The 26,489-nt window shown below is 37.6% G+C and overlaps 1 protein-coding gene across 1 annotated transcript; it reads left to right on the plus strand.

Moving 5' to 3' along the window:
- Nucleotides 1-329: 329 nt before the first annotated feature.
- Nucleotides 330-25,588, plus strand: tekt3 (tektin 3). Its single transcript, XM_059948744.1, has 8 exons — nt 330-483; nt 5,071-5,653; nt 8,957-9,040; nt 9,129-9,199; nt 11,554-11,697; nt 12,369-12,591; nt 17,298-17,452; nt 23,825-25,588. Exons 2-8 carry the CDS (start codon nt 5,096-5,098, stop codon nt 24,039-24,041), a joined length of 1,452 nt encoding a protein of 483 aa, XP_059804727.1. The 5' UTR covers nt 330-483; nt 5,071-5,095; the 3' UTR covers nt 24,042-25,588.
- The last annotated feature ends 901 nt before the right edge of the window (nt 25,589-26,489 follow it).

Genomic DNA, 26,489 nt, shown 5'->3' on the forward strand with positions numbered 1-26,489 from the left:
CACTTCGAATGTGAATGCATTTCAAGATTATTTGAAATACTTTAAGTTTATGGTTCATCAGTGGAAACACTGCTGCGTGCTAACTGTTATTTATTTCTCTCCTAGCTCGTGTAGACTTGTTTACCTGGGAGCAAGTCTCGTTTTATTCTCATTGCCCCATTCTATCTGCAGTCTCTTTCCTCCCGGGGAGGTCGTTGCCAACTCATGGCGTCCATAGCAACGGGGCTCCAGGGTTTCCATACACACAACGCAGATTGACCCGACGACGAAGTCCCGCCCCTGCCGCGCGCTCATTTGCTAATCAGCTCGAAATGACACGCACCCAACCCGAGATTCCGTCGCCAGGTCGCAGACACTGCTGTCAATCAATCAACATATCCGACACCGGCTGCGAGTCCGCAGCTATTGCGGTTTGGCTCAGCTGCACTTTTAGCAGTGTGAAGACGACATTGTCATACCAGAGAAAAAAAATCCTATTATCTGGTCGGTAAAACACATAATACTTTGAATTGTAATGTGTCTTTCTGAGAAAAAAATTAGAAACTAATTCCTCGACAATTTGCATTTCTATGATGCATTAAAATATTTTGTTTTAAAAGGACTGGTACATAAGTTAAATGCACCATCTTTTGTGGAGTTGGGTAATTGAAGTTTAGAAAATGCATGAAAATTAAACAGGTTTTAAAAGTAGATACTTCTGAAAGTAGATAATCATGATACTTTCTGTGCTAAAAAGTGGTATAATGTAATGGAATTTTCAATAGGGTCCGTTAATTACGACGACTAACAGCGTAACTTTTCATAATGAGTAGGAAGTTTTTTATGTGCAATTTAATTTTTAAGATTGTAGATTTGCATTTTAACCTGGATCGTTTTAAAAGTTTGTGAACGATTGATTGAAAAATAATTCTTTGTTTTCTTTCGGGGATGCGTAGTAGAAAGCAAACCATTAAACTGCTCAGTTATTTTCATCAATTAATAAGGCACAGCAAAAATGTGAAAGAAATAAAGTATAAAATGTGCAACAGTCAGGAGGAGACTTCCTAGGCTGTCCCATGGGAAGCAGAATAACTTGCTTTCATTCCAGCTTTGAGGGTTCTGAAATGACAGATTAGGCCATTGTAGGACCCGGTGACTGTTCCACAGATGGGGTCAGGAGAAGACTAATAGGAGTGGTAGATCGTGAGGAAATCTGAGCTATTCCTTCCATTGTTTCCATGACTTCCTTGAGTTGTGCCCCTGATGCAAGGCTAGGAGGCTCACAATACCATTTTCAGCGCCCCTTCTCCTTTGAATAATCTCAGGCCAAGTGGGGATATTGCACTTTTTCAAGCGACCTCTGAACAAACCCTTGAATTTTTCCCTTGGTTCACCAGGTAATCTCCTCCCAAGGCATTTTGGAATAGTTTTTTTTTCAGGAATTTGGGGTTGAACATGCAAGTGATGTACCAAGCCCATGATGTAGGGAATGTTGTGGACAATGTTAGCAGTATATTCTCAGTGCTTTGTAGTGCCTTCTGTAGGCAGTCCTGGTCTCAAAGCATATTGGAAAGCAGGATGCCAAGTCTTGGATGTTGATCTTCAAATATCCTTGTGATGATATTGAATATACCTGTTCTAGAGTCCTAAACTTCAGACAGGACCTTAATGTATCAATGAGTCCACTCACTTTAGAGAGATTATACTATATTAACTTAAAATTCAAAACCGAGTTTTCTTCACTTCTTTTGTCTTTTTTCTGAGGAAGTTTAGCTGTCAATAGTCCTCTATCCCGAGAATATTTTCAGCTACAGAGCAAATTAACACACCTATTTTATTTTAAATAGGACACATTTATTTTGAGGAATACAAAGAATTTCCAACCTCAAGTACAATTCTTACAAATTAGAAGATCATACCAATGAGTTGCAGATGGATATGTACCCTGTCACAAAAAGACGGTTCTGGGTTAAGAATCAGGATCAGAATCAGGTTTATTATCACTGGCATGTGTTGTGAAATTAGTTAACTTAGCAGCAGCACAATGCAATACATGATAATATAGACAAAAAGTCAATTACAGTAAGTATATATATGTGCATTGAATCAGTTTAAAAAAGTGCAAAAACAGAAATATATTTTTAAAAGTGAGGTAGTGTCATGGGTTCATTGTCAATTCAGTAATGTTATGGCAGAGGGCAAGAAGCTGTTCCTGAATCACTGAGTGTGTGCCTTCAGGCTTCTGTACCTCCTTCCTAATGGTAACAATGAAAAGAAGGCATGGCCTGGGTGAAGGGGGGTCCTTAATAATGGATGTCACCTTTCTGAGGCACTGCTCCTTGAAAATATGTTGGATATTACAGAGACTAATTCCCAAGATGGAGCTGGTTAATTTTACAAATTTCTGTAGCTTCTTTCGGCCCTGTGCAGTAGCCCCTACACCCCCCATTCCCATACCAGACAGTGATGCAGCCTGTCAGAACGCTCCCATAGTACATCTATAGAAGTTTCCACATGTTTTAGGTGACAAACCAAATCCCTTCAAACTCCTAATAGTGGGAGAGTCTAGTCGAGTACTTGAGGCACACTCTCATCCATTTAGAACGGAGAAGAGGAGGGATTTCTTTAGCCAAAGAGTAGTGAATCTGTAGAATTCATTACCACAGATGGTTGAGGAGGAAAGTCATTGGCCAAATATAAAGTGGAGATTGATAAGGGCCTTAATTATTGCAGGGAGAACATAGGAAAGTAGAGTTAACAGATAAAAGAAATCAGCTATGAATGAATGGCAAAGCAGACACGATGGGCCAAATGGCCTAGTCATGCTCCCATGTCTTATGGTCAAAATCAATACTAAAGTATTTAAATTGTAGAAGTATTCAGAATATAAGTGCTGGCATACAAGCCCACTGAATACAGGCCAATGCCTTTTTTAATATTTAAAAAATTCATAATCTGCTGCAAAATGCTACAGATAATAGGAATTTAATACAAATACTGAAAATGATAAAAGTACTTAGCAAGTCAGGTAGGGTCTGCATATAGAGAAACAGAGCAAATGTCTTATGGTAATGATTTCCATCTGAACTGATAAAAGTTGCTTCATCTTTGTCCTTATCATTTGGAAAGGTTAACTGGTTCACTCTCCACATGAATTCCACTATTGGATATCACTTATGAAATCAATTGATGGCAGGGCCAAATTTTCAAATGCATTACTTGCCTTTACATTTACTCTGTGGAGGCCATGCAGCCATTTCATCCCTGCCTGCATTCTTACAACAGTAACTAGATACCAACAGTAACTCAATACTTGACCTTGCCTATCTATGAAAACTGAATTTGTAAAATCATGATCCAAACTTCATCTGCCCGGAGAACAAATAGAGAAAGATTACTCTTTTTCTCTACTTGATGATTTATCCATGAACAGCAGTTACATGACCCTCTAGAGAGAAGAGCACTGAAATCAATCCAAAGTCACCATTCTCATTAACTAGTCTAATAGGTAACACATAAGTAGAGCTTGCTGGGGATATCATAGTTGATTTTCCCTTTTAATGATTTATCCAGTACCTCCTGCAAGTGCAATTGAAATAATACCTCAAATATTGCTAGGTGGAAGGTACATAATTCTGAACTTTTAAAATGCTTTATTTTGACTATAACATTTTATTTAGGTTATTATTCACAACTTTGGTTCCTTGGGTTGTTATTTATGAATTCACAGTTGGTTTCACTATTTCTATAACCATTCCCAATAATCTTTTACATTTAAAATTACATATTATCCTGCAAGGAGTAGCATTAATATCAACCAACCATAGCTCAACAGCAAATGACTTAATTTAAAACATGCAAGTTCTCAGGAATTAAAAACTGCTTAGAGGGAATTAAAACTTTAAATTCATTGATTTACAATAATAAACAGTATTTTATTGTTAAAGATCCTTAGAGTCTCTCACCTCCCTCCTTTTCCTCCGTCTGCCAATAACTTGGATGTCGAACAGTGCAGTAATAAAATGGCAGCTAATTATAATTCTAGTTAAAATTAACTGCTGCACAAAATGGTCTTGCACACTATATTGCTGTCCTCTTTAGTTCTCAGTTTCTGATGTGACATTCTTATAAATATCAAATGTCCTCGGATAGGTATTTGACAGAGATCTACTGTTATCAGTGTTAGCAGGAAAAGCATGTGGTTTGATATCTCAATTCTTCTCTCAACTCGACTATAGGCCCAGAGACATCAAACACTTCTCATACATGAACTGTTTCATTCTCCATGATCTTTCTCGCGTAAACCTCCTCTGGCCCTTCTCCAATGTCAGTGCATCCTCCCTTAGAAATGAGGCCGGAAACTGCTCCCAATCCTGCAGTGTGGTCGGACAAGTGCCTATAGAGTCTCGCCATTACTCCTTTGCTTTTATATTCTAGTCCTCTCAAAATGAATGCCAACATTGCATTTGTCTTCCTTAATACCGACTTTGCCTTCATGTTAATCTTTAGGGAATCCTGCACTAGGACTCTTGAGTTGTGTTATGTTTTATAACGCCAAAACATAAAACTAATCAAAAAAAAATGCGGAGCTAGAAACAATGGATCTACTCCATTCTTTACATCAGCGAAGCGTGCATATATGATATGGTGGCATAATGGTATGTATTTTTACATATCACCCGTAATAAATTATATAAACAGCAAAGAGTGCTTAATCAAGCAATATATTAATAATATTACTGAAATACTAAATACATAACAGATGGTATTAATGCTACTTCCAACAAGTAACATTTAACTTAAAGGGGAGTAGATGGTTAGGAATGGTAAGAATAACAACAAGTTCATGAATCTAAATAAAATGTAATAGTCCAGTGAAAATATGTATTTTTAAAAATCTGTGGTTGTATTTGAAGGGGATGAATTTAGTTGCAATGAATTTTCTTTTCTCCTTTCAAAGTAATTCACTACAGGAAACACAGGGCAAGTCATTCCCTGTATAATGTATACACATGTTATACAGTGTTGTATTGAAAAAAAATTTTAAACTGTGTTTTAAAAAATAATAATTTGTGTACTTCATTGGAACAGGCTTCATTGAACTTTTAGAACCAGCATGACCGCTACTTACACTCGTCCTAGACCAGCTACTGCTAACTTTCTGCCAGCAATTTCAACAATGGCATCAAGTTACAGGGGGTACTATCCTTTTAATGGGTATAAACACAGCTTAATGATGCCTTGGAGACCTAGCACTTACTATAAGGTAGCAAGCATTGCTCCTAATATAGGCTCTATTTCTGTGAATGACCCTGGACCTGTTGAAGCCAAAAGTGCACATTTACCATCAAATAGAACAGCAGTAATTACCAGATACACTCCCCAGGACTGGCATGAATTCAATCAGTTCAATTACAAGGAGTCGGAGGCCACCAGACATATTGCAGAGAGACTAAGGATTGACACTGCTCGTCTGCTCCAGAACAAGGACAATGTTACAAAGAAAACACAGTTTGAAACTAACAAAAATTTGGGAGAACGAGTCAATGACATTATGTTTTGGAAATCTGAATTAGATCATGAGGCTGAGCAGATAATTGGAGAGACTAATGCTCTTATACAGGCCAAGAAGCGACTGGAGCGAGCCCTGATAGAAACAGAAGGTCCTCTACAGGTAAAATGCTCCCTGATTGTTAATTTTTTTGATCTCTTAATGCTCAGTAATATACAATGTCTGATATACGCATAGATAATGTCGGGTACACTGAAAAAAAAATAACTGCATTCAAAAAAGAATTGTTTTAAGGATATTTTAGTTATTTAAAAAATAACTGGTATAACTTTCCTTGATCTTCACCTGTTCAGCTACAGAAGTCTATTGATCAGTGGAAAGTAGTGTTGAAATGTATTTCACTCCAATTATTTCCTCACAGTCTAATCTCTCACAGTATGATGCTAATGTGTTGAAGAATGTTGATACAGTTGGGAAGAAGATTAGCCTTGGTTGTTATTGTGATAAATCCAAAGCATTCCACCTTTAATGCTTCATGATACTAACTTATGACACTTCTTTTGGTCATATTAAAATTCATAAGTATTCATACAAAGTAGATGGTTACTTGATTTAATTGGCTTAATAGCTATTTGGGTAGGGGTTGTGTCAGAAGTAAAAACTGAACAAGAGCTGAACCGGAGTGGAAACCAGTTTTAACGGAGAGGTATGAATGGTCAAGTAAGAAATCTGCTTGAAGGAAATAAGCTGGATTCATTTTCACAGTCAGTCTACTTTAACCACAAGTATCCAAGGGTGACAGACCTCAGAAACTTGGCAGTTAAAAGTCAAAGACAAGGACTGGCTTCATGAGGTGAATGTTTTGACATTACTGTTTGAAGACTGGCAAGAAGTGAAGTGCTACCTCCAACTCCATTGGACAACATAACAATATTTGCCCTTCCCCATCACCATCTGCCCTCACCCACAAGAACTGTTAAACCTCACAGTTACTCTTGTTGGACAAGACCTCCTCACCTTTAATCAATCCTGTACCTTTAGTTAGGTCTCTCTGACCACCATCAAACTTTTTCATTGCAAGCAAGGCCCTCAGCTGTAGCTGTTGCAACCTCCTACCCTCTGCCTTGAAGTCAGTATACCTTGAAATCAGGGTCACCACTACAGAATGACTTTTCACATTCCCCTCATACCTACACTTCTTGTAGGCTTATCGACTGTGAAGTAGGATACTTGTCCGAAAAACAATAACCCAACTTAATCAGAATCAGGTTTAATATCACAGGCACATCTCATGAAATTAGTTGTTTTGCGGAAGCAGTACATTGCATGCATAAAAAACTTTAAACTACAATAAGAAGTAAATATAAAAACAAATAAATAGTGCAAAAAGACAGGAGAAAAAATAGTGAGGTAGTGTTCATGGATCCATTGTCCATTCAGAAGTCTAATGGCAGAGGAGAAGAAGCTGTTCCTGAAATGTTGAGTGTGTGTCTTCAGGATCCTGTACCTCCTTTAACAGTAGCAATGAGAAGAGAGCATGTGCTGAGTAATGGGGTCCTTAATGATGGATGCCACCTTTTTGAGGCATTGCCTTTTGAAGGTGTCCTCCTAGGGGAGAGTCTAATGCCCATGACAGAGTTGGCTGTATTTACAGCTTCCTGAAGATTTTTCTGATCCTGTGCAGAGGCCCCTACACGCTAGATGGTGATGCAACCATTCAGAATGCTCTCCATGGTACATCTGTAGAAATTTGCGAGTGACTTTGGTGACATACCAATTCTCTTCAAACTCCTGATGAAATATAACCTATGTCATGTCTTCTTGGTAATTGTATCAATAAGTTGGGCTCAGGATAGATTGTTAGAGATGTTGCACCCAGGAACTTGTAACTACTCAAACTTTATCTCTCAATAAGGACTGGAGAGTGCTCCCTTGACTTCCCTTTTCTGAAGTGCACAACCAATTCCTTGGTCTTACAAATGTTGAGTGCAAGACTGTTGCATAATTAAACCAGTTGATCTATCCCGCTCCTGTGTGCCTTCTCATCGCCATCTGTAGTTTTAGCAACAATAGTTGTGTCATTGGCAGATTTATAGATGGCATTTGAGCCATGCCTACTCACACAGCCGTGTGTGTAGAGGAAGTAGAGCGGTGGGCAAATCATGCATCTTTGAGGTGTGCCACTTTTGATAGTGAGGAAAAGATGTTATTTCTGATCTACTCAGACTGTGGCCTCCAAGCGGAGAAGAAAAAGTCCATTTGCGGAGGAAGGTACAGATGTCCAGGTTTTGGAGCTTGTTAGTTAGAACTGAAGGTGTGATTGTTTTGAACACTGCGCTATAATCAATAAACAGCAGCATGATGTAGGTATTACTATTGTCCAGGTGATCCAAGGCTGAGTAGAGAGCCAGTGAGATTGCATCCACTGTAGCAACAGGCACATTGCAGCAGGTCCAGGACTCTGCTTAGGCAGAACTTGATTCTAGTCCTGATCAACCCCTCAAATCACTTCATCACAGTAGACATGAATGTTACTGGGCGATAGTCATTGAAGCAGCTTGCCCTGTTCTTCTTGGGTACCAGTATGATTGTGGCCCTTTCGAAGCAGTTGGGAACTACTGACTGCAGCAGTGAGAGGTTGAAGATGTCCTTGAACACTGAAGCCAGTTGGTTGGCACAAGTTTTCAGAGCCCTACCAGGTACTCCATCAGGGCCTGATGGCTTATAAGACTTCACCCTCCTGAAAGATGAAATTCCACTGTCCTATTTTGCTGCACAGTAAAGAGAATAGATTCATTTGATTTTCCTTTTCCTTTCACGACAGGATAAAATAGAATCTCATCTTTGAGGAAAGGGCAAAGCCATTCCATTCAATTGCACTTAGTGGGATTCAGCTAAAATAATCTTCCCTTCCCATGAGAGGGGTATTACAAACAGGGGGACATGTGTTTAAGATGAGAGGAAAGAAATGTTGTAAGGGATTTGAGAGGATTATTTTTTACACAGTGTGGTTAATATGTGGAACTTGGGGACACAAGAGATGATGGGGTCACATACAATCACCACATTTCAGTGTGAGGTTCAGACATGCATTTCAACTGGGCAAGCACGAGCATAATGAGGGCAAATTATTAGTGTAGATGGGTAAACTCTTAGCCTGACATAGTGGTCAAAGGACCCATTTTATTGTGTTGTACAACCTCAGGGCTCTGGGACCGTCTTGCCTTCAGAAGAAGAAGAATCAAACTTCTTTGTGGTCATTTTTTTAAAACACATTCTTCAGGTTTTCCTGATTTTTGAATTATTTTTCAAATGGTTGTGTTTAAATTGAATCATCTGTAAGAAATTAAATGGAATCTGTAATGATTCAACATGATAAAAATCAACTGCCACGTAATGTCTTGCTTCTGATCCGCTTGTTTTACACATTGTTCTTGATTTATATGTAAATTTTTAATGTAACAGGTGGCACAGGAGTGCCTGTATCAAAGAGAGAAGAGGATGGGTATAGATCTTGTTCATGATGATGTAGAGAGGCAATTGTTAAAGGTTAGTGAATCTCAAGAATTCCAAACCTTATTTGTTACAGGTATATTTCAGTATGATCCTTCAAGAATATTTGCATTTTTTTTCGCAGGAAGTTGATTGTATCAAGTCCTGTCAAGGAAGAATGAGAAAACACTTGGACAGGGCAATTGCCCAACTTGCGTAAGAATAATAATTTAAATTACAGTCCAAACTATTGATTAAAAAATTTCAGGGATGATCTCAGAGCTGCGGCATTATGGGAAGAAGAGAGTCAGTGTCAAACTGAATTCTGTATATTGAATAGAGTTGAGTGTACTACATGTCATTTTTATATTTTATATTCTTAGGTTAACAGGATTGGGCAGTGAAGTTTACCAACACAAAGTCATCTATGCCAAAGTTTAATGTTGTTTTGAATGCAGTAGTATTATATTAGGGAAGTCGTTTTACCAAGTAAATTGCAGGGTTCTACCCTATCATCTTGGACTAATAACTAATTAGATCTCTGAGACTCACTGAAATTACATTAAAGCTATAGAGTTTAAATACTCACTGAAAAATGCCTTCCCACAATTTAAATAGCTCTATATCGATTGTGTTACATCAATGATTCCTTTCAAATATTAATGCCTATTTCACTAAAATTGAATTTTCCAATAGCTCCATTACAATGTACAAGAAACAGATAAAAGAATTGAATGACAGTAAATATAGTCTGAATTGTAAGGTTTAACTCAGTGAATGATTCTACACATGTCTACCACTTAGATGAAATGATGGTGAGATGCTTATGGAGTTCTTGTCATTTTAATGTTCTTTTGACTGTTGGGGAGTAGGAGTTGTCAATCAGTTGTTTTTTCAATATTTTATCTATTTCCACAACCTCTTTAGTAGAACATGGAAGCCTAATTTCAAAACAAGAACCCTTTCAGCCTGATAACTACAATTATACAACAGACAAGTATGATCTGATGGCCTAATTAAAATTATAATCCTTTAATAAAATTATATATTTCTCCAAGAGGCTGAGGTTTACGATCATTTGAAATCAACAGGGTAAAAGAGAATACTGTTCTGTGAATGATAAATTTTAATGCCTGTCTAGTCTGATTTATGGGGAAATGCCACAAGATGAGAGAGTATCTAAGAGGCAATAAAAGGAGTAACAGTAAGCTCCGTTACATAGCAGAGGCAACAACCATCTGTATCAAGAGTAATCTGATGCCTGTTGGCTGACTCCAGATATATGAAATCAAAAATTGCCAGATTAGAGAAGCTGTCTGAAGTTGAGATTGGTCATAATCAATATGTCTATTGTAATATCATGCAAATTATTTTATGCACATATGTCATATTATATTTTATCATTTTTGTCCAAGTGTCACCACCAAAACACACTCTATCCAATGCCTGCAGTTTGCTATTGTATTCAAATTTGTTGACATGCACAGAGCAAAATCAGAGATTGATGAAAATATTCAGTACGTCAGGCAGCATCTGTACAGACAGAAATGTTTTAGCTCAGTTATTTATTTGTTCTGTTGACGGATCTTCTGCTGTAATAGCAGATTGAACATTTTAACTATGGCTAGCAATTTTGAAGTCAATCGGCCATGTCTACTTAAGACTAAGACTTAGCTGTGGGCTGATGATCACCAGTAATTGCCTTCAAGGGGTGATGAATTGGGTAACAACTTCTAGGGGCATACTTTTGTTGGGAAAAGGTTGATCTTCGGATCTAGTATGGGAGCAGAGTCCCCACTGGTTTGGGTGAATTCCAAATTTGATGTTTGAGTTGAAGAGGTTTTGTTTTACTTCTGATCATTTCTTGGTATGTTAATTATTTTTTAAAAATAACTTTTGACGTTTTGTTTAAATTGTGGCAAGATTATCTGCAACATTTAAAAAATCATTTGAGAATTCCTCAGCTTTGGCAGAAGAGATGCTCAGCAGCACACGGACTGAGGTTCATGGAACACCCAGGCCTCACAGCTGGACCCCATGGGCTGAAGGTTTTAGCAGCCTGCACCCATCCCAGAGAAATGTGGATGGGCATAGTCCACAAGCAACAAATCCAGGCAGATTGTCAAATATAACTTGTTTTGGAAGGTTAACTCTGTCTCACCTGTTGAGTCCTTCTGGAATTTCTGCTTTTATTTCCAATACTTCCAAATTTAAAAAAAAAATTTCGTAGAAAAGGAAATCTTGCATCTTTTATGGCTGTAAACTGAGGTAGGCTAAATTTGTGCAGAAGGCAGTTGTGGATCCATCTCCAACTATAGAAAACACCTGATGCTTACTTCCACTGAAATCTGTCAGAGTTAAATGGACCATGCTGATAAAATGTCATCATCTTGAATCATTAACTCCGTTTTTGACCCACTGAATGTTACATGCTATTACATATAATATTACTATTACATGCTGAATTTTACTGTTTCATGTTACAGTCCAGCATCGGTGGTATTTTGCTTTGGTACAACTTTTCTCAATTTCAATTTTTACTGAAACAACAAGGTTGCTCATTTTTGCAGATCAAATAGAAATGCTCAGCATGAGCTGGAGCAGGATATCAACGATAAAAATGTAGCTTACAGAATTGATGGAAAGTGTCACCAACTACGAAACACGTCTGATGGCATCGGTTACTACAGAGGGCTGGATCGTGTAGATGCTACGTAAGATAAAGCAATAATTTTGAGTTACAGAATTGTTACCTTCTTTACTAAGTAAATTCCATGTTTTTTAGATAAACTTAACTATGAATTTTTGCATAGCTATACATTTGTTGCACCTAAGTACTGAAACACATACCTTTTATGAGGACTAGCTAAAAGAATATTCACTTGTATTCTTGTAAGCATAACATCTCTCTGTAACTGACCATGGAGGAATGTCTCAAGAAGAACATCAGTGTGAAAGAATAAAGACAATTCAATCCAATTGACTGGAAAAGCAAGGGAATGAGCAGAGAAATTTGAAAAGCAGCTCCTTGATTCCTGTGCTTCTATCTCTCAATATTTTTGTCCGATTTACTGCATAATAGCAGTGAGTCGTTCAGCTCTTAGTGCAAAATCTAATGTATCTTAATTCATTATCATAATAATTTAACAATGAGATTTAAAATTTTATCTTAAAATTACTTCAAAATATATATTAGGAATCCAACGATAGTAGACTGTTCACCCATGATAACAGCAAAGATTATACAGTAAGATGGAAAAAACTTTGGAAGTAAATTGCAAAGAACTGACAAAGGTTGTTTGGTGCTCTAAGTGATTGGTGAGTTTCTAGTAACCAATAAAAATCAAGAAGTAGAATCTTTTTAATGTGTTTTTATTTCAAACAGAATTTCAGTTCCAGAGTCTTGGGCTAAGTTCACAGATAATAACATTTTGCGATCACAGAGTGAACGGGTCTCTTCTGCGAAGGTTCGGGATGACATAGAAAATCTCCTAAACTCAACAGCCAGTGAGATGTGGAACCAGTTCAATGCACTAAATGTATCATTGACAAACCGCATCTCTGAGACCAGTGATGCCAAAAATAAGTTGCAGATACATCTTGCTAAGGTAAACTGATGCTTTGGGTTAATAATTCTGATAACAGTCACTAATTATTCAATTTCATGGAGCAAAGTTAAGATTTGTAAAAGCATTTTTGCATTATGTCCAAAAGAGTATATGGACAATTATGTGGTTAATACTTTTGTATTAATATATCATTACTTTTGTGGAAAAAAAAGTTCTTTAGACATTTACTAGCTGAAGTGCAATGGGTGGCTATATATTTTTTTGACTTACATGAAAAGTTTGTGCTCCTGGGTGTCAAAATCTCTGAAGATCCATGCTGAGCCCAAAATATTGATGCAATTACAAAGAAGGCATGGCAGCAGCCATAGGAGTGTGAGGAGGATTGGTATGTCACAGTATATTTTGGCCCAATTAAGTGGCTGCCCAATTAGCCGAAGTTTCATGGAAATAGTTAGGAAGGTATAAAAAGACAAACTACTGTTTAACTGAGTAACACGTTATGTATTTAAATGAAATACAAAATAAATTAGAATACTGCTATTGCTACTTCAGTACTAGAAAACTGTGTGTAGTTCCTAATAGCTATTGACAGAGATTCATACAACGTATTCTGCCGTGTCCAGAGATGGGTAGCACCTCTGGCAAAGCGACTTGCCGAGTCTATCCTAAAACATCTTCAAAATTCCTAACTTGTTGAAGTAGTGAAATCATTTTAATTTCGCTCCCAGCCATTTCTGACATTTTCAAGCCTGAATGCTTGAAACCTTGCCGAGCAAAACAGGTCTGAATTGGCTTATTCTTTATTTCACACCATCATTGACAAAAATCACTGCTTTTTAAGCAAAAACACCCATAACTGATGCTATTTAAAAGCGGTTCCATCTAAGCATAATGTAGTGTCTACTGACCACACAAGTTCATGAGATTGACACTAGTTAGAAACTCTTCGACAGCAGTCTCCTGTCCCAATTAAGCAGCATAGTGTCCCACATAAGTAAAGGGAATTCCAGTGTTTTCTTGATTAGTTTTTGTTCTTTAAGAGTTGTCCCAAATAAGCAACTGCCCTGTTTAACTGATGGACCAATTAACCAGAATCCACTGTATATATTTATTGTATTGCAATGTATCACTGCTGCAAAACAACAGATTTCACCACATATGCCAGTGATAATAAACCTGATTCTGTTTTCTAGGAGCATATCCCTTTTGTAAATCAAGAAATGGTAGTATTTACACATCAGGGTGTTATGTGTTTGGGGGGGGGGGGTAACTCACATGAGTTCTGCTCCCTGTATCTATTGTTCAAAAAGTTCAAAGTAAATTTATTATGGAAGTACATATGGGAGCAGGATGAAGATACATCTCTACCAATGGATGTGTAAGATGCTACTTCCCTCTGCAAGTCTGAAGGTCCCCTTTGGGCAACATGTAGCACCTGCTTAGACCCCAGTCAGGGTCTCATGGACCATGGGAGCAGGTGGAAGAAGGTCAGATGAACAGCTGGTGCATATCACGTCCTGGTTATGCGACCACTGACACCAGACAATCTCTGAAGAGTATTGATAATGGCTGAGGTCACCTGTCTCGTAAAGGCGCTGCTCAGAAGAAGGCAATGGCAAGCTGCTGCTTCTGGAAAATTTGACAAGAATAATTATGATCATACAACATGGCACATAATGATCATGATAGCATATATGTCACCATGCACAATACGAAGATTCATTTTCTTGTGGACAAGCTCAATAAATCTATAGAATAATAACCATAACAGAACCACTGAAAGACCGGGCCAACTTGGGCATTTGACCAGAGTGCAAAAGACAACAAACTATGTAAATATAAAAAAGAGAAAAGTAATAATAAGTGAATAAGCAATAAATATTGAGAACATGAGACAAAGTGCCCTTGAAAGTGAGTCCATTGGTTGTGGGAACAGTTCATTGACGGGGCAAGTGAATTTAAGTGAAGTTATCCCCTTTGGTTCAAGAGCCTGATGGTTGAGGAGTAATAACTGTTCCTGAAGCTGATGTTGTGAGATCTGAGGCTCCTGTAACTTCATCCTGATGGCAGCAGAAGGAAGTGAGAATGTCTTGGGTGGTGAGAATCTCTGATGATGGATGCTATTTTCCTGCGACAGCATTTCATGTAGAAGTGCTCAGTGGTGGGGAGTGCTTTTACTGCAATGGACTAGGAAAGTATCACTGTTTTTTGTAGGATTTTCCATTTAAGGGCATTGGTGTTTCCATACCAGACTGTAATGCAGACAGTTGATTCAGTCTCCACCACACATTTATAGCAGTTTGTCAAAGTTTTGGATGTGATGACAAATCTTTGCAAACTTCTAAGGAAGTAGAAGTGCTGTCATGGTTTCTTTGTAAAAGTGGAAAAGTTTAGTTTTGGCAGGTTCTGTTTGAAAGTATTTAGAATCTGCTGTACTGTAGATGACAGGCCTTGCATCCCTCTGAGTGCAGCAGTGTTCTGAGTGCATGGTAATTGTGATAGATGAGCTCCCAATCGAGGGATGAGCCGAGCTTCTTTAAATTTTTTAAGAGCCTTAATTATCGAAGACAATGATGCATATCAGAGAACTTAACTGTGAAGGTTTTGGAGTTGAGTCATGCATAATTAGTAGGCTCTGAACAGCTTTTTTAGCATAGTATTTATGTGGCCGATTTAGTTACGTTTCTGGTCAGTGGTGACCCGCAAGTTATGGGCTGTAGGGATTCAACAATAATAATTTGAGTAAGTGTGGTTAGATTCTCTGTCACAGTAGATGATTGCATCCTGGCAACAGTATCACTTTGCTTATCTGTCTAAATCTGAATGCAGATAGGGGCTGCTTCCTCGTTCGAGAAGTTGTGAATGCTGCCCAGTTATCAACTAACATTCCACTTCTGACACTGGATGGAGGAATTGTCAATGATGTAGCAGCTAAAGGCTGCTAACCTTGGAACGTTGGCCTGAGGTATTTGTGGAATTCTATCTGCTGGCTAACATGATTAGCTTAGGGGAGCAGGATTGATCTGTGAGCCAATGTAGATAAAGTATGCCAAAATTATTTCAGTCTATATCGTAAGAAGGAAACTGCAGTTATTTTTCACTTGAACAGATTAAGACTCCAATAAATGGATTTCTACTGACTTTTAGTTTTATTGGGGTTCCACGATAATGACAATGTACTTTGGTATCGGATGTTTGACGTTGCAAAACATCTCAATCATGTGTCCTGTCTCCTGTATAGGGAATTACCTGGACATCCCTGTAGATGTCACAGTTTCCAGAACTAGGAATGTCATAAGCTGGTGTTGCCAAATTCCACCCTCTCGCTGCCAGCTGCAGCTGCCATTGTACTAAGGTACTAGATTCCTTGCACAGTCCAACAGGGCACTACATGCTACCACAGACATCGTAGTTCTCAGCTGAGATGTCTTCTCTCTGAACCTGTAACAGGATAAACCGATTCTGCTGCTGGGAGTTTATTATTTATTTCAATTACATTCACTATTTAGATCTCCTTTCTCAAGTAGTAAACATTTAAAAATGGTAAATCTATTTCAGTTAACAATTTTGTTTAATTTTTTAGCAGGTTTCAAACATTGTACCTTCATGATTTTCACTTATTTATCTCCGCATGAAGTCTCTTGTTTATTCACCTCTTAACTTTGCTGATAAAATTTGTTACAGCATTACATCCTTTTTATTAAGTATGTTTGTGCTTCTATGAGTCTTGTTAGTCTTGACATCAAACTTAACTCTCAGATCATATTTGGAATGGAACCTTTCAATACCACACTGTGCAATGTGGCAATTCATATCTCCAAGTATCTAGGGGAGATCTTGAGAATCTAGTTCTCAAGATAATATTTATAAAAATTGTTTGTAAATAGAATTAAATCGATTGACACGAGAGAGCATGGACCTGAAAAGTTTCAACTCAAAGATGAACTGGGAGACATTATTACCAGCACTTGTACAGACTCAGAAAGTTTTTAGAACAAATAATGGAATGCAATGAGGAGCAACTCCTGTAAACAAAGATAAAGCATTGCAAAGTAAATTCCTGAGATTATAAGGCATGAAAGAATATTAAAGGGAAGTATTATTTTGTCTCTCTCATCATCTTTTAGTCTGTGGAAGTTGTCCCAATAATGTTTAATAGCACTAACTGAACATTGAAAGTATGGGAGACTCGACCTTTGGAACTGGCCTGCATATGCTTTTCCAGTGAAAGTTATTTTACTGCAGTAGAGATGGCTGTATTACATATTTGTTAAAAATAGCTACAGATTATTTACCAACTGCGACCAGTATATATGTGGGGATTGACCTATTACTCTAACATTAACCCTGCAACAACTTTGTGCCTTGATAACCTCACAAATTTAGAAAGGAGATGGTATACAGAGAAAAAAAGAATGTAATAGCTCATTATATTGACCTGTAGATTGCATATCTAAAGTATGAGCAGTTGCAAATATAGAACAATGTAGGCCCAAGGTTAGCTGGAGATTATTTCTCAAAAATATTGTGAAAACCAATTTGCAGACAAAAGCATTAGTTTTTTCCTACAGATGAAAAAATACTCATGATTTTGTTGTGTTTTACTGCTGATATAATCAATAAACCAAGTGCTATGGTTTCTGAATACATGTTCTCATGATGCAATGTTAAAATAGCTAGTCCCAGCAAATGATGAAGGATCACATAAATGATTTTTCTCTTGTGTGTTTTCTCTGCCTTCATAGACTCTTCAAGAGATCTTCCAAACTGAAATGACAATTGAGGGCATCAAACGAGCAATCAGGGATAAGGAAGGACCTCTGAAGGTAGCTCAAACTCGTCTTGAGGAACGTACAAGGAGGCCAAATGTGGAGCTCTGCCGAGATCCAGTTCAAATTCAGTAAGTGGAGAAATAAAGTTTCAATGTACAGTATATATGTGAGCTGAATAGCAAACACAATTAATAAAGTAATTCTTTTTCTTGAAAGTAATCTGTTACCCCACAAAATCTCTTTTCCTTTCATTGGTAATATAACCACCAAGGTTGCAAACAGACAAATATTAAACACAGACAAATGCCTACAGATCCATTCACCTTGACCTGTATTCACGAAACCTTACAGAACATAACCTATATAAACTCCACGAACACAAAGCCATGTAATCTTTTTGAGGAATTTTATTTTGTGAAAAGACCAATTGGAATGAAAAAATGGTACAACACTGAAGAGGGGCTTATAACTATCAATTAGAGCTGTTCAATTAGTCCCACACCCCTGCCCTGCTCCTGTGGCCCTGTTAATTGTTTTGCCTTCAAGGATTGTCCAATTTTCTTTGACTGTTTCTTTTTAATAATTTTTCACCACTACGGAAAACTTTGTACATCATATCAAAAGCCATCAGATCAAGCATGAGGGAATGAGAACAGCAAGAAGGAATATAAAAGTAGCATGTTGCAGGGCTGTGGAGAGAGAAAATTGAGCTACTATTGCAGAAAGAAAACATAACAGAAATTGCCAGTCTGGATACAGGCAAAAAAAGTTGGTTACCAGAAGCTATAGGATTTGGTATTGAACTTCCAGTCTCAGTGTCAAATTTGACTACTATCCTCAAGATAGCAACTGTGGCAAAGTTTTCTAAGATGAAATAGTCATTTGGAATTCAACTTGCAAGTAGCACCTATTTCTAACTGCACTTCTCCTCTCCTCATGTGATTGAACTTACAGATCACCAATCAGATCAGGCTCCTGTCTCACCACTCCCCCTCTCCCCCATAACCTGGCCATCTCTCCTCTCCACTCTCAGTCCTGATAAAGGGTCTTGACCTGAAATGTCGATAGTTCCTTTCCTTCCACAGATGCTGATAGACCTGTATATTGTTTATTGCTGCAGATTCCCTCATCTGTAGTCTCTTGAGTTTTTTGTTCTACATTTGTTTTTCATTGGTAAGAGAAAAATGCCTAAAATATGCTATGTTTATGAAAATTGATATAACTCCTGGACCAGAATATGATTACAGAGTGTCTGAGTTTCTCTGGAAATTTAACCAGGCACTTCTCGCTGCAAATCATGCTTGTAGAGAACAAATGCACGTGTAATGATTTCATTGGTCATGCAGTGCTTTCCAGTGCACTGGTGCAGATCAGAACAAAGACATTACATTTATGCTTCAAGCCTCGAGCACCACGAAATTTTAAGGTGGAATGTTTACAACCAAAATGGCCATGGATGTACCCAACTTTGACCTAGGTGCTGATGTCAAAAGTGAATGGGCTATTGTAAGCAAATCAATTCTGTTAGAATAGTTGTTCTACGAAAATCTTACTTTGTAAGCCTCAGTCAAAGTCTACACTTCTCCAAAGGGTATGGAACTAGGTCTAACAAAGATCTGATGTGATTACTGCATGGTGTATTATTCTCTAAGTACAACCTAAACCTTTATACGTAATGGCACTGGGTGCCATTATCATCCAGAATGATACACAATAACAACTACTTCTACACACAGAGTGCATGAAAATTCAAGATTTAATCTACTCACATGTACAGCAACACTGTACCTTTCTAAATTAAGCACAATTTGCCAAACATGAGGTAACAATCCTAAAACATCAAGATCTGCTTGTAATGATCGACAGCTTTCCATGGTCAGCTGTCTCACGATATAGATAACTTCACCAATTAGTACACATGCTTTTAATTAAATTAACAAATAACAGATTTCAGAAAGGCACATCACAATGACCATCAGAAGGAGTATTGGAGTAGAAGGTTAAGCATATGCAATAGATAAATCATTTAATATGTCCAGATGCTAAATCTGATGGAGAGGTATTGGTAACCAGCCACTATTGAGATCCAAGTCCTTTAGTAACTAATTCTGAGGCCTCCATCAGTCACAGTTGACCATGGGTATTGCATCCAGGCTGTCTAGATACACAAGTCTGGGCAGTATAATATGGAGAGCAAGTTGTTGCCCATGTAGCAAGCTTCCCCTCTCCACACATCTGATGAACCCAAGGGAACAGCAGAGACCAATACGAGTTTGATACCAGCAGTATCGCAGGAATTGACAGTCAGCAGTGAACTCAGTGTAAGTCTGCCTTAGGGACTTCAGCTCAGGATTTTTCCTTTGGGGCTTACTCCCAAAGCCTGCCCCATGAGTGAGTCTAGCCGCAAGGCAGCGGAGGTTTGAGGTCGGAGTTTTCCATGAGCTGCCGATGACAACTGATAACCCCCATCTGCCCGAAGCAACTGGTTTTAAGGCACAAGTAACCAGCCTTTGCCCCTTTTAATTACTTAATATGTACAAGCATAACACTAACTTTCAATCCACTATGCTTGTTGGCTACTAACTTCATATAATTCTGTCTCATTTCAAACACTTTTCAGAGGCACTGCCCAATGAAGTTGCACGGTTCACCATCATGAACTTATCAAATGACCTCCTCAAAAAAATGAATCTTACTGATTAAAGATTACCTTTTCTAGCCATACCGAACATGTGATTTTCTGCATTACTGTGGAAAGTATTGACTGGATTCATAAACCTTTAAAACTGGAATTAAAAAATTCTGAAAGGCAATTGAGATACAAGAACCATAAAGTTACTGCCATTTGTTCATTCATTATCTCATTCCCCCCCCCCCCCCCAACTTACATTATTAATTTATCAAAGGGAAACCTCCCAGGTGATGTCATTATTAATTTACTTACATCAAATATGCCATATACATAGAAAACAAATAAAATGGCTTGCGTAGTTCAAAAGGTTAGAATAGAATAGTTCTTTTCGACAGGTCTATGTTTGAAGGTACCTTTGCATTCTTTACATAGATCACATGAAGAAACTTCAGTTTGTAACCCTCAACTGGATTTTGAATGTCCTTTGTTAGTAATGCAATCAGGAGGGATAAATTGCACAATCATTTGGACAAAATTGCCTTCAGGCAGTGACACCACCTCGTTAGCCAGAGTGAAAATTCATTAGGGCCTGATATTCTAAAGGGTGTGATCACTTTTAGTACCAGTTGTCTCGTAAGTCTGCTGGGTGAGGAGCAGTAAAGCAAGGAGTGAGTGAAGGCCTACAGTAGCACAGGTTGTGCAGTACTGGCCGTCAGACTCCGCCTCAAATTTCATACTGAATATGTTGGCACAGTCACCCACAATCAATAATGTAGAAATATTCCAAGCAGACTTCTGGAAATTTAGTCATATTTGTAAAGGAAAGGATGTCTATCATGTTTTAACCAAGCAAGTTAAATATTCTTCAAACCACTTGATGGTGCGTTGATTCTAAAAGTCACATGTCAGAGATGGGTCAGATCATGCCCTGTTGTGGTGAACTACATATATCTGTCTGGACACGCCCCTCTGCTGACTGCTCCTGTGGCTCCTCCCACAGACCCCTGTATAAAGGCAATTGGAGGCACTGCTCCTTCCTCGGTCTCCAGGATGTTGTGTGGTGGTCTCTTGCTGATAATCGTGGTCTCTTGCAGCTAATAAAAGCCTATTGTTTGCCTCCTGTCTCCGAGAGTTATTGATGGTGTATCACCTATTAAGCATGGTTTTGTACCACCTCAGAGTTATTATTGCTTAATTGGTTGGGTGTGGGAGTGAACTGTGATTGACATAAAGAGAGGGTCAATGCAATAGTAACAGCATACTAAATAATTTGATATTTTGCAGTTCTGTTCATTCGTCGAACAGAGGCTTAAAATGGCTTTCCTTGTACTTTCAAAATTAATCCCTCAGAGAGACAGTAGCACCATGAGATGCAATTGGGTTGCATTCCAAATTCTTCCTGATGTTGTCACCTAAGTGGCTGAAAACTGCTGACGCTTAGGTTGTTAGTGAGGTTATTAGACAGGTTGTTAGTGAGGCGGCACCTTAGACTAACAGTTAGCACAACACTTTACAGCGGTGCTGTAAGATAGAGGTTCAAATCCGACTGCTGTCTGTAACCAGGGTTCGCGTTCTCCTGCATGCTCCATGATCCAAAGATGTATGGTTAGGTTTACTGAATTGTGGGCATGCTATGTTGGCACAGGAAATGTGGAAACAATTGCAAGCTGCCCAGTGCAATACTTGTTGATCGAATTTGATGCAAACAACACATTTCATTGTATGTTTCAATGCTTATATGGCAAAACTAATGTTAGACCATGGACAGATGTTAGACCTTTCTCCCTCTCATTGTTTCATGCCATAATGAATAGTGTATTTTCCAATAAGATGCTGGGGTTGTTTTGTTCATCTGTTCAAAACACCTATCAGAATCATTTTTGTAACTTTAGTATGCAAGGCATTTATGGTACACCACAAAGGGATTTACTTTGAGTCACCATTAGTGACATCAGAGTTCCTTCTCTGACTAATCTATTAAAATATACTTATAGCTGTCTAATCATTGGCAAATTGCTCCTTAATAACTAAATAAATCCTGAATTTCAACTCCATCTGGCAGCTTCCTTCCATTGTTTTAAGCAGCCTGGCTTTGGCCCTGTTGTGTAATCTGAGTCAGTAGATTGTTACTGAGTCCATTGTGAAATGATTATTGTAAAAATGTGGAAATGGCGTGAAAGTGATACAACAGCAATGTAGCTGTAACAAACATAGAAACTGTTGCTATGAACACAGCAACCTGGCAGTTTTTCAGAATGTCTCATACATGGCATCTCTACAAGTCTGAAGTTTGTGTGAACTTTAAAAGAACTATTTCTACTTGGCATGCAAATGATACTTCTTGACAGCTCTGAGAGACTCCCTTGTTTAGTGAAGCTGGTTCCCTGTTTAGTCAGCTATCTTCCAAACATTGCTCTATCTGGAGATGGAAATATACAGCATGGGACAGAAGGAAAGGAAAAGTGTGCCTTCAAATAGTTCACTAAATTCATTGGGGTAGGCAACTTTAGCTTCGCCTTTAATATCTGAAAATAATTTTTATGACATAAAATGTTGTAAACATTAAAATACTCTCTGATATTATTACTTGAGAATTACTTTGTGCTTTTATTTTCCACTTTGACCAACAGACAAGTAATAAGTGGAGGACACAAAGGACAGTAAATATGAGAGCATTACTCATGAGTTCCTCAGAGCATGAAATCTACTGTTGTTAGTATATTCTGTAATTTGAACTTCTTATTCTGTATAAACCGTACAATGAACATGCATGGTATTTGGTTTCATTTGGATGGAGAGCAAATGAGGTTTATCGGAATCCAAGAAACATGCTAAATTTTACATATCGACACAATTATACTGATAGATGAATTTCATGCACTCAGAACTACAGCAAGCTATCTCTTAATTACATACTGAACACCCCATTACTTTTATTATTTTACTTGAAATAAATTTTGATTGTATTAAGTTAAAGCATTGACTTAGTGTGCAACAGAAAAGAACTTTTTTTTTCTATGAAAAGTTTGCAGGGCTTTCAGTGATGATAAACTGAAAACTGACCACTTGTGATGAAGTTCTTTTTCTAAGCTTACTTTCTTGCAAAATCCATTTCAATGTTTATTATCCAGAGTCTTGTTTTCTTTTGTTCTTTGGATGCTTGTTCAGGACAACCTGTGTTTTATCTTAAGTGCTCTGTATGTGATAAAAGTTATAACCAGGTTAATGCTGAAGGACTAAAGGAATTGCAAAAGCGAGAAATCTAAAGTATAACAGAGAGAGTAATAAATATTCAGCATCTTTAGAGAGAGAAAAACAGGTTTTGATATTACAGGTCAACAAGCCTGCATTGATTTCAGCTCTGTCTGTTCATCTTAGTTCACATTTCAATGACTATAAAAGTTGAAAGAGGTTTCAATGAAATACATTGTTGGTGATAAATAGAATGGATCTTCTTGCTTGCAGTAACTGAGCTGATCTTGAAATGTGATTCATTTAGTATAAGATTTCACTTATTTTTGTCTATATGGCTATGGAATATTTCTTCTTGTAAAAATTATGAAGATTTTTCCAGCATTTTATAGTCACAGCTGAAGTTCATGATTGAAATGGGAGTACTGTACTATTCATTCACAATAATTGGAAGGATGACAAAACTGTGAATAAAAATGATTCAAGTATTCACAGTACACATAAATCAGGACAAGGAATAAATAACGGATATCATAGCAATGAAAAGCATCTGACAAATAATATAGAAAATGTTGGAAAGAAAGAAATACTTTCACTACAATATCCAATTTTTGAAACTTCAAATTAATATTAGAAGCAATTTTGTAGTCATTATTTTCTTTATCTTTTATCATAGTCTTGTTAATGAAGTTCGGGAGCTCGATACGACTATCCAGACCTTGCAGCAGAGGTTAAAGGATGCTGAAAATACTCTACAAATGTTGGTACAAACAAAATCGACCTTAGAATATGACCTTTCTGTCAAAGCAAACTCACTTTTTATTGATCAGGAAAAATGTATGGGAATGCGTAAGAATTTTCCAAGCACTCCAAGACTGGTTGGATACACATGAAGATTGAATTAGTACTTACTTTATTTTACACTGAACGAAATTTACTATGCATCACCATGAGTACAATGGCTTATAATTATATTTAGACTGCTACCCTGATGTAGGAACTTACAGTAGGTCCTCACTGAGTTTAAAAGTTGTGTAACTCACAACTGCAGATGTCACTGAGTAATGATCTTTCGACAAAGTAGAAACTAAAATTTAACATCAACACTGAATTGTTTTCTTTATGGGTGCTCCATACCTCATAGATTAAATCTTTTAAAGGAATATTGGTACAATGCAGTCAGCTCACCTGGATTGTTTCACACAAATTGCTGATCACCTTTGATTTTTACACAAAGCATAACAACCAGCTTAACAAATAATAATCGCTTTAATATAGAGATCCATTGTAGTTTTCAGAAGCAAGTTGGATATATACTTGAAAGGAAGAATTTTGAAATTGGTCTCTTTTTTAACAATTGAATGGCCTCCTTCTGATCCTCTATCCTTCTGGAAGCTTATGATAATCAAAAAACTATGCTGTGAAAACCATCTTCCCCTGTTTTACACTGTGACTGATGTCAACTGTTTGCTAATGTTCAAAACAAGTTGACTTCCTAAAGTGACTGCATTATAGATTTGATGAAAAAACATTAACAATTTTAAGGTTGTTGCAGTCTTTATTTTGCAACTTGTATCAAATACAAAATAAATCATTCATGATGGTTTCTGAAAGCAATTCTTCACTATTGCCTGTAATTTTCTGTGCTGACAATATTGAGCTGATGTTGCTGAGATAAACACTGGTAGTAAAGTTTCCATTGTGCAGCACTAGGCAATGATTTATAAGATTGACACCTCATATAAAAATGAAATTTCTACATCAAACTGCACCAGATTTTATTTTGACATTTCTGAGTTGGGTTAGAATTTATTAAATCCTGTGAAATTGTAATCAGGCATCTACAATGTTAATCAATTAAAAAAAAAATCTACAGGTGCTGGATAGCGGAACTAAAACAGGAAAAGCTGGAGAAGCTCAGCAGGACAGGCAAAATCTGATGAAGGATTCCAGGCCTGAAATGATAACCATTTTTGTTTGCACCAATGCTGTGTTTTTCCAGATTATTTAGTTCCATTACGATGGAAATACTGAGCTTCCAACTTTACTGGTTCAAGCTCCTGATATGAGTGTTTTTTTATTCATTTAGGGCACAGACACTTATAAAATTATGTATAAGTTCATCGTAGATGGGCATTTCTCTGATTAAATTACATATTTACTCGACTTCCATTCTTTGCTGGATCAGCTACAGACTATAATTCCAATACAATAAACACAAGAAACATTGCAGGTGCTTGAAGTCTTGAGCAACACGCACAAAAATGCAGGAGGCACTCAGTAAGTAAATATTGAGGGGAATAAACTTTTTGGGCCGAGTCCCTTCATCAGGACTATACTATTCCAATCAGCCTGTTCCTCTTGTAGTTTAAATTCAGTCATGGGCTTTAACTTTCCTGTCCTTGTGACATTAAGTTGTATTAAAAATCTATTCCACTCTTCATTTTCTCCATTTCTGGTCTTGTGTGTACACTCAGATGCCACTTTATTAGGTTCACCTGTACACCTGCTTATTAATACAAATATGTAATCAGCCGGTCATGTGGCAGCAACTCAATGCATAAAAGCATGCAGGCATGGTCTTGAGGTTCAGTTGTTGTTCAGGCCAAGCATCAGAATGGGGAAGAAATGTGATTTAAGTGACTTTGACTGTGGAATGATTGTTGGTGCAAGAAGGGTCGTTTGAGTATCTCAGAAACTGCTGATCTCCTGGGATTTGTATGCACACCAGTCTCTAGAGTTTGCAGAGAATGTTTGAGAAACAGAAAAAAAACCCATCCATTTAGCAGCAGGTCTGTGGGGAAAAATGCCTTGTTAATGGGAGAGGTCAAAGAAGAATCGCCAGACTAGTTCAAGCTGACAGAAAAGTGACAGTAACTCACGGGTTACAACAACATTGTGCAGAAGAGCATTTCTGAACACACAACACTTCAAACCTTGAAGTGGAAGGGCTACAGCAGCAGAAGACCACAGACATATACTCAGTAGCACTTTTATTAGGTTGAGGAGGTACTCAATATAGTGGCCTTTGAGTGTATATTCTGTCATTATTGGCAATTAGATCTCTTAACTATATATGTTTATACTCTTCAGTTCCTTCATCAAAGGTCCATCTTCCTCTCTTCCTTAATATCTTCCTCATATTCACCTTTCCATATGTTCTCTAATGACTCCCTTCTGCAGCTTACCTTTCTTTGTCTGAATACATTCTGTGAAGTGATTTGGGATGGTAAGAACATTTTACCTTAATGAAGCAAAAGACTGCTATCATATGACGGGTATCCTAGCATCTATTTCACGATCAATAAGGATAGACAGCAAACTTTGTGGCTATGATTATT

Source organism: Hypanus sabinus, chromosome 23, assembly GCF_030144855.1.
Source record: "Hypanus sabinus isolate sHypSab1 chromosome 23, sHypSab1.hap1, whole genome shotgun sequence".
Taxonomy (NCBI): domain Eukaryota; kingdom Metazoa; phylum Chordata; class Chondrichthyes; order Myliobatiformes; family Dasyatidae; genus Hypanus; species Hypanus sabinus.